Here is an 8,533-nt window from a genome sequence, read left to right as displayed (position 1 = left end):
TCGGGGCCTCCTCGCCCTCACACCCAGGGCTGGTTTCGGGCTGCGACATCTGATTCTGCCGATTCTGCCCCCCTCCCCAGGCACATCTTTTTAAACAAGCCAGGAGGGTTTACACACATTAATGATGGATATGTTCGTGTCCGACCCTTGCTTCTATGTTGTCTTGCTATGAACTCAGTCACCTCATTTCTCTTTTCAAAACTGCCAGGGGAAACGACCGCCTTATGGCTCAGCCTCCAGATCTGCCAGTGATCCCTGTAGGGCTGGCACCTGCATCCTCCTGTGTGTGTGTCCTCATTTCACGGGGACAGAATAACAGAATCAGCTTTCTGTTCAGGAAAGCTGCATTTTTGAGAAGACTGCAGCACTCAATTTAGTCAGAACAAAGTTGATCAGACACTTTGGTTTTCAGCCAGCACTGGTATGGGGCGATCAAGGCTTTTAGCAGTTTGAGTCAGCCAGGTGCTGAAGCTGAGGGGAGCAAAAGCCAGGGCAGCTGACCCAAGCAGGCCAACAGAATTATTCCATACCATAAATGTAACACACTATACACTGGGGAGTTTGCTGGGGATGACCTATTTCCTTGATGATTGTCATCTCTGGGGGGTCTCGCCTGTTGTTCTGCTCCCAATACCTGTTCGTTGTGACCACTACATCAGCTGAGTACAACTCTGTGTACTTTATACTGATATTGCTAGTAGTATTGGGGTTTATTATTATTATTTTATTAAGTCTGCTTCTATTTCAACCCAGGGGTCTCCTTTCCTATTCCTGATTCCCCTCTTTGGATGGGGAGGAGTCATTGGGTGACAGAACAACTGCCTAAAGCATGCAGTGCTTGCTTAATGACAGTAGTTTCTGATATGGGAGAGAACGTTTAACTGGCAAATTCCTTTGTACTTAACACAATAGTTATCAGACTTATTTGCAGCTTTTAAAGAAAAACTTGTCTACTATGTTTATGATGCAAATGCTATGGATTTAAAAACAGCAAGTATTTGCTATAACAAAAAAAATCCACTGAGAAGTTCTGCGATTACTCTCATATTTTACATTAATCAGAATCAGTATTTCTCAAGTTCAGCTGAAAAGCTTATCAGTGGGATCTTGACGAATTTTAGAAACGCTCAGTGAACCACGAGCCAGCCAAACTGATGAGTCAACATTTAAACTCTTTTGAAGTCAACTATTTGGTCAGTACCGACAGAGCTAAGCCCCCCATAATTCAAGCCCCCTCCTGCCTCAGTTTCTCCTACAGCATCTTACCACCTATGTGGGTTTCCATTCTCACATCCTCACTTGTACAGATATCCGAATCATTCATTTATATATTTTTCCACTTGCAATAATTTTTCTCGATTGCCCAAAGGGCATTGCCACTTCCTTTCACTAAGCTATTCAACCTGTGATTTTCAACTGGAATTATCTGATATTAAAAAAAAAACAAAACCAAAACACAATCCTGTGAGCTTTAAGGTGATGAAGACCTGCCAGAGCCAAGCAGCAGCCTGGGATGTTGGATTCCAAGGCTCAGACTAACACAGAGTTACTTGCCTGCCTAAGAAAGCAAGCGCAAGAACAAAGTCAACTCTGGGAATCCAAAATCCCACTCAGAGACAAGCGTTACAATACTGGTGCACAGCCCTGCTGCACTGCTGTGGTTGAAGAGGCCGCCAAATCTCTGCGATCGTTCTCTTTAATTTCTCCCTGCCCCCAAGCAGATGCAGAGCGTGACTCCTTGGAGGCAGCGGCTGATGCGCCGGCGCAGCCATCATCATTCAGCACAGGCGAGGGAGAACAAGAGCCCAGTGTCAAAGCACTCGCCAACCTGTCATGGGCGAAGTCACAAGACGAGCGCTCTATTGAATTCCAGCCAGAGCAGAAGAGATGCCTGAGGGATCGTGAAGGTGCAGCTGGACAGCAATGAAAGGACGATTCTGCTGACAAGAAGTCTTGGCTGCACACAGAGCCCTCAAAAGGACAGAATTTGAAACCAGAATTTTCATACATCTCCCCAAATCACCTGCTTTTACTAACATACTCTCAGCTTATAGGGAATAAAATCTGTTCTCTCCACCAACAGGAGTTACCATAAGCTCACAATGCCACCTACTGACAATTAGAAACAGCGGCCAAGCTCTTCTGTCAATCCAGAGCAACTCAGGTTTTCCATTAAGTAATTTCCTCTCTGTTTCCTTGTATTTATCAACTGCTCTGATGGCTGAATGCAAGTCTTCTAAATATTTGCTTCTAGTTGGTATCTTTTCACCAGCTTTTGTCTTACAAAGGCTACTCTTTCTGCTTCTGAAACAGCAACTTCTTTCCAATTTTCTAAACTCGATCAACTCTGACTAATTTGACCAAAAGCAGTTAATTCCTCCCAGTTATCAGAATGTGAGATATTATTTCAGCCTTCTCCTGTCCCAGGTAAACACAGAATGTCTGCACAAATTCACACATCTGGACAGTGTAAACAAGCTTAAAATTCAGAAACTTTAATGACAGATAATGCTTTTCATACCCTTAAAAACCAATCCCTGAGTCCACTGGTTTAAATTCAAGAAATACAAACACCTTTGCAAGAGGCAGCACCGCAGTCGAAGCAGACGCTGGGACAGAGGAATCAGAACTGAGACTGTGGCAGTCCTTCCAGCTTTTCAAGCGCTATTCCTACCCTCCACTGAAACAGTGTTCTGGTGTGTGAAAGGTGTTTATAAAAATTTGGCCAAGGGAATTATAACCCATTATGAGACCCTCGCATATTACCAAGATATAAATAACAGCAGAGTGGGATTAATTTAGAAAGCTAATGTAATATTCAGTTATTTTTGCTGGACGAAGGTCATTCTTAGAATCACAGAATGGCTTGAGTTGGAAGGGAGCTTAAAGATCATCTATTCCCAACTCCCCTGTCATGGGCAGGGACACCTCCCACCAGCCCAGGCTGCTCAAAGCCCCGTCCAACCTGGCCTTGGGCACTGCCAGGGAAGGAACACTCACACCTTCCCTGGGCAACCTGGGCCAGGGCCTCACCACCCCCACAGTAAAGAATTTCTTCCTAATATTGAGTCTAAATCACCAGGGAGAAGTCTCCATATTTGCATGCAGCTGCAAGAATCAGACTAGAACAGAGCACCGTGGCCAGAAGAGTCATGACACACACTAAGGAGCTATGTTGCCTGAGCCCCACTGGAACCTGCAGAATCAATTCTTCGTATGCCTACAAAGAAAAACACATTGATTACAAGCTCTTTCTTTTTGACTGCAACTTAGAGGATCAGTAACCAGACTGCTATTTAAACAGCCCTTTGCTAAGGCTTCTTCTGGGATTTGAACTCAAAACCGAGATGGGATGTAACCTTTCCGTTTACTCCAAACGAAGCTCAATAAATTTATCTGCTAGCATTTGAAATGGTAGCCATTTATATCCTCTGTATCTTTGTTTTTACAGTAGGCTTGTCATTGAGGGTATGTACTTAATACAGCAGGGATGAGAGAAGCTCTCAGAACAAACATTTCACAATTGCTGAGGAGCCAGTTTTCTCCAAGGCAAACAACTATTTGGATTCTCTGAGATGTAGGAAGCTCCAAAATGTTTTTGGACAAGAGTTGCAGGTATCCCAGGCCTCTGCAGGTATCTTAAATACAGGACAGTATGCGTGTTACAAAAACAACGGATTTGGTATGAGAAAATTAGTCTTATTTCTGAATCTCTATGCTACTGCAACCCTTTCGAGTATCAAAGGCAGTTGTTGACCACATTAAAGTCCAGGTTTCCTTAGTTTTGAACACAGAATAAAGAAACTTCATCTTTTCCTAGATACTTCGCCAATCAGATAACAAACAAACAAACAGAAGTGGCCTTTTTTAAAGATGTTATTCCTTCAGTCTTTGGGGTTTTCCCCCTCCTTTAGTTAGATCATAAAGTAGTTTTCCTCTTTGCTACTCTTCTGAGGCACCTATGTTGTAAAGACTTCTCTTAATTTGACCAGTGACAATTAGATCCTAGAACTCCAAGTAAACTATCAAGGAAAACAAAAATGGTTGAGGAGAGTAGCCCCATAAAGGAGCACAGAGTGACTACGAGCACGCCAGAAGGGCAGGAGGACACCCATTAAAACCCAGTCAGAAAGGAGGAAGGGACACTCCCTAAGGGGCAGTCACACTACTAGTCTTCTACCAATTAGTTCCTGTGCTATGGAAGTTGCTAATCACAGGGGAAAAAAAAGGTAGCAATTGTTAAAAGAGAACCAAGAATTCCCACTAGAAATAAGAACTCACAGGTTTGTGCATTATGCTGTACCACTGACAGGGACCAACATTTTGGCCTGAACAGGGAGCTTCCACTTCAGCGGGCTTCCAACACTCTGCTGACAGGCGATCTAAGGAAGACGTTAATAGGTCAGCAGGATCCAGATGGAATGAAGAAATACACCCTGCAAGACTTTCCCAATAATGTATCTTTCCTAGATCTGCTCCCTAAAACAGGAGAGTAAAAGCCCTCTCCCTAAAAGAAATGTGACAGTTAACCTGCATGGTCAAAGCGGTGCTGGGCTGCTCCTTTTCATGAACTTTGCAACTCTTCCCTTCCTAACACAGTAGGAACACAAGGAATATTTTCACCCACATGGTATCTTGGCCCTTCTGTCCTTAAAATGGGCAAAGAATTCATCATTGGTCTGTAGACCTCTCAACTTTAGCCATATAGTTATAATTTCCCCCAAAACACAGAAGTCATTCCTCCATTTCTCCTCATTGGCCTCCTGTTGGCACGTGCAAGAATTCCCCTCCAATACTTCAAAAGCTTTCATATTAATAATAAATATGTTTTCCTGCTCGTAAGTAGTCAATGTGGTAGAAAAATGGGAAGATTTTACACCCCTTTTTTAATTGACCAGGCAGTTTTCCCTGCCCCTAAGTTTATCCCAGAAAATCATTGCTCAAATAATGAAGAAAAAGGACCTGAGAATCATTAGCACATTTGACTTAGCAGCTAGCAAGAATGATTCTGTGAAAGGAAATAAAATTTGTAGCAAAAAATGGAGGATTTTGTTGTTCATATAACTGAAAATATTCATTGCCAGTGGATACCAGGTTCTTGTTTCACAGGAGTCTGACACTCCAACCATTTCTGACCATCAGGCACGCAGCTTTCTACATTCCTCCCTTCTATATGCAGGAAGAAAGTGTTAGAAACCACCAGAATACTTTGATTACTCCAAATACCTGACAGTGAATATAAAATAAGCCATGCATGGCTTCAGCCACCAAGAGAACGTGCTCTGAGCAGCTGAGCTTTAAGAAGGTAGGGTCTGCCAGGACTGCGACAAACAGACCAACTACCAACACTTGCAGTGCAAGGGTACAGCGGCAGCAGCACAACACCAAGGATTCTGCTGACAATTAATCTGCCTCAGGTCAGGCAGCAGCAGCATTCAAAGAGGAAGCCAAGAGGAGCTTTATCAGGGCTGCTATCTTCCCCTTGTGCTCACATGACTACCAAGAGCTCCATCTCCAGAAGACAAACACAGAATGAGATTCCTAGCTCTGGGTTGCCCACGGTTATTCCTCTCTCACCAAAAGAACATGTAATGAGGAACTCACTGGCACAGCAGCAGAGCAGTACTTCTGGGCTCTTCAGAACAACCAACGCTTCCTCGCTCTCTTCTGCCGGCCGGTGGTATCGCACGTGCACAGGCAAGGCAGCTCTGAAACAGCGAGCGCACTGAGGGTCGGGTTCCAGGTATAGGAGGACAAGAAGATCTTTGGCTAAGTACTCTGGAGCCTCCACATCAACGACATCGGGAATTACCACCACCTGCAAGTGGAGAAAGAGACGGTGTGGCTGCGATCAGAACTGACACAACGGAGGGATGCAAGAAAACTAACAGATGAAGATTTTGTGCCTGATTCTGGGATTAAGAGGCTGCAGCAATCTACTGCAGCATCAGAAGGGAAAGCTGTTTTCCTCATTCTGTTGTCTAACACTGGGCCTGATTTCATGGTTCAGGAAGATAAGTTTGGGAATTCTGTGCTTAAGCTGTTCTAAAATACCTTTCCAAGTCTCTCTTCAATGAATCATTCTTATGGATGAGAAGTTTCCAGTGCAACCATGCCTACAGCCTAACCTAAGCGGCCTTAGCGAAATGATGCGTATAAACACGGCCATACATGCACGGCTTGCAAGCACCCCAACACCACAAGTTGCCCAAAGTCTTCATATCCATATGTTTTAACTGAATTCAGTGCCAAAAGGGATTACCCTAAAGCCACAGCCTTAGCACATCTCTCTACCCAAAATGCAAACTGGAGAGCAGAACGCGGTGATGAAAATGGAGCTGTGAAGCTCCTCAGCCTGGATGCACAGCACGCTGCTTAGAGCTCACCACCACCTCCTTTGTGGGGTCTAACTTTTCATCTTCACAACCTGAAGAGCTTTTACCACAGCCGCTCACCTGGGGCTCAGCAGAGCAGCAGCAGCTTCTCATTACGCAAGCCTGTGTAGAAATATCAGCTGCACAAACTGCCCAGCACCGGGTGATGCTGACCAAGCTGAGACACAACGAGGTGTCACAAAGTTGATAATGTGCAGCATCTCCTTCCAGGGAAAGGAATTAATCACCTTGGTTCAATGAGCCAGATAACAACCAGAGATTACCACTTCCTGAGCATCCTTGTCCTTCTTGGAGTAACTTAGCTTTGGGGTCGTTACCTTTGTTAAGTTTTGCTGCTGCAATGATGCCAGCTCATAGGGATCCACGTACATTCCTGGTGGAAGATGAGTCTGAATGGCCACTGCGCAGCCTCCTGCATCCTCCTCCACTGCACCGAGTTCTACCTTCACCAGCAGGTCCCTGCAAACAAGTGACAGAATCAAAATGTTTGTGCTCTCAGACACACAGAGATGAGACGCAGCCCTCGTGAACATGCTGCAAATTCAGAAAACAGCTCCCTGTCAAGCCACACTGGCCTCCTCCCATGAGGAAGACCTAGTTCACCTTAACCCCACAGCCATGACCAAAATGAAGTTTCACTTCTTTGTTAACTTCTCAGAACTACCAACGGCCTCCACACAGATCTTAGAAAGGGGCCTCCAGTTCTTCCTCCACAATAGCTTATAACTGTTAATTACTTGACAGTGCTAATGCATTCCTAGCGCCTAACCATGCCTGTGGATCACAGCTCACTGAGCTGAGACAACTGGGAACTAGGAGAGAAACTTCTTCACACATAAAATTACCCAGCATGTTATTGTGAGGTGGTGCCAGGGCAACAACTCACCTGTGAAACCCCTCTTTCAGAAGCTCCTGGGTGACAGTGGCATCCTGACAAGCAGCCTGCACGTCTAAGGTAACACAGAACGAATGAGGAACAGCATTTACAGAATTGCACTCATAATCACATGGGCAAACAACTTTCACAAGTGAAGTTGGATAACCTATGAACACATCATCTGCAAAACCCCTCACGAGAAAAAGGAAACAGTATTTCAACTTAGTACAACCAACAGCTGTTTTGTCAGTAGAACACCAAGCTTCAGCTACCACAAAGATGATGGAGGGAGTGGAGCATCTCCCTGATGAGGAGCGGCTGAGGGAGCTGGGTCTCTTTAGCTTGGAGCAAGGCAGACTGAGGGGTGACCTCATTAATGTTTATAATTTTGTAAGGGGGGAGTGTCAGGAGGAAGGAGCCAGGCTCTTCTCAGTGACAGCCAATGACAGGACAAGGGGCAATGGGTGCAAGCTGGAGCATAGGAGGTTCAACCTGAACACAAGGAAAAACTTCTTTACTGTAAGGGTGACAGAGCATGGCCCAGGCTGCCCAGGGAGGTTGTGGAGTCTCCTTCTCTGGAGACATTCAAAACCCGCCTGGACGCCTTCCTGTGTAACCTCATCGAGGTGTTCCTGCTCTGGCAGGGGGGTTGGACTGGATGATCTTTTGAGGTCCCTTCCAACTCCTGTGATTCTGTGTGAAATATCTCTTTTCCTAGCACAGCAACTTTCATCAGCGTGCTTTTGTTTTTACTGAGAAGTCCATAATAATCTCCACTTTTCCAACCCTCATTCCAGGTATGATTCCTTATCTACTTCTCTATGAATCCCAGATCCAGATTTTAACAGTGAACTTTGTGTTACAGCCATTCTTTTCTTTACTTTTCTCCAAGTAGGCACAGAATTCCACTTTTAGACCTGAAACTCCAGTCACCTCATGAACAACGTCAGCATCGGCTGGAGCAGAGATCTAAAGCAAGGTGATACTGCCGAAATATGAAATTTTGCAGGTCTTGCAGCAGGCTTTCAGTTACCTAAGGTTAAAAATTGTTTGCCCTCGTTATTAATTTCAGTAACAGCGCAAATCATTTCAGTTGGAAGGGCCCTACAACCCGGGCTCCAACCAGCCCCGGCGGCCACTAGGCCCAGCTTCTCCCCACCCCTCCACCGGACCCACACGGAACGGCTCTTCCCGGGCCGGGTCAGCACTCACTGAGGGCGCAGAAAAGCGCGGCCACCCCGGCGCGAAGCAGCACCTCACC

General features: G+C 45.4%; 1 protein-coding gene across 1 annotated transcript in view; it reads right to left on the bottom strand.

Moving 5' to 3' along the window:
- Positions 1–3,070: 3,070 nt before the first annotated feature.
- The window catches only part of PIGX (phosphatidylinositol glycan anchor biosynthesis, class X), a 5,766-nt gene continuing 303 nt past the window's right edge, over positions 3,071–8,533 (bottom strand). The window contains exons 2-6 of the mRNA XM_010193937.1: positions 7,282–7,510; positions 6,713–6,854; positions 5,605–5,818; positions 4,282–4,382; positions 3,071–3,220 (exon numbers count right to left, since the gene is read on the bottom strand). Coding sequence (XP_010192239.1) covers positions 3,071–3,220; positions 4,282–4,382; positions 5,605–5,818; positions 6,713–6,854; positions 7,282–7,510 — 836 coding nt within the window. The remainder of the gene's footprint in view (positions 3,221–4,281; positions 4,383–5,604; positions 5,819–6,712; positions 6,855–7,281; positions 7,511–8,533) is intronic.

The sequence above is a fragment of the Mesitornis unicolor genome, unplaced genomic scaffold, assembly GCF_000695765.1.
Source record: "Mesitornis unicolor isolate BGI_N332 unplaced genomic scaffold, ASM69576v1 scaffold15431, whole genome shotgun sequence".
In the NCBI taxonomy this organism is placed as follows: domain Eukaryota; kingdom Metazoa; phylum Chordata; class Aves; order Mesitornithiformes; family Mesitornithidae; genus Mesitornis; species Mesitornis unicolor.
The sequence above is the reverse complement of the archived record's forward strand: the minus strand, read 5'-3'. Positions and strand labels throughout refer to the sequence as shown.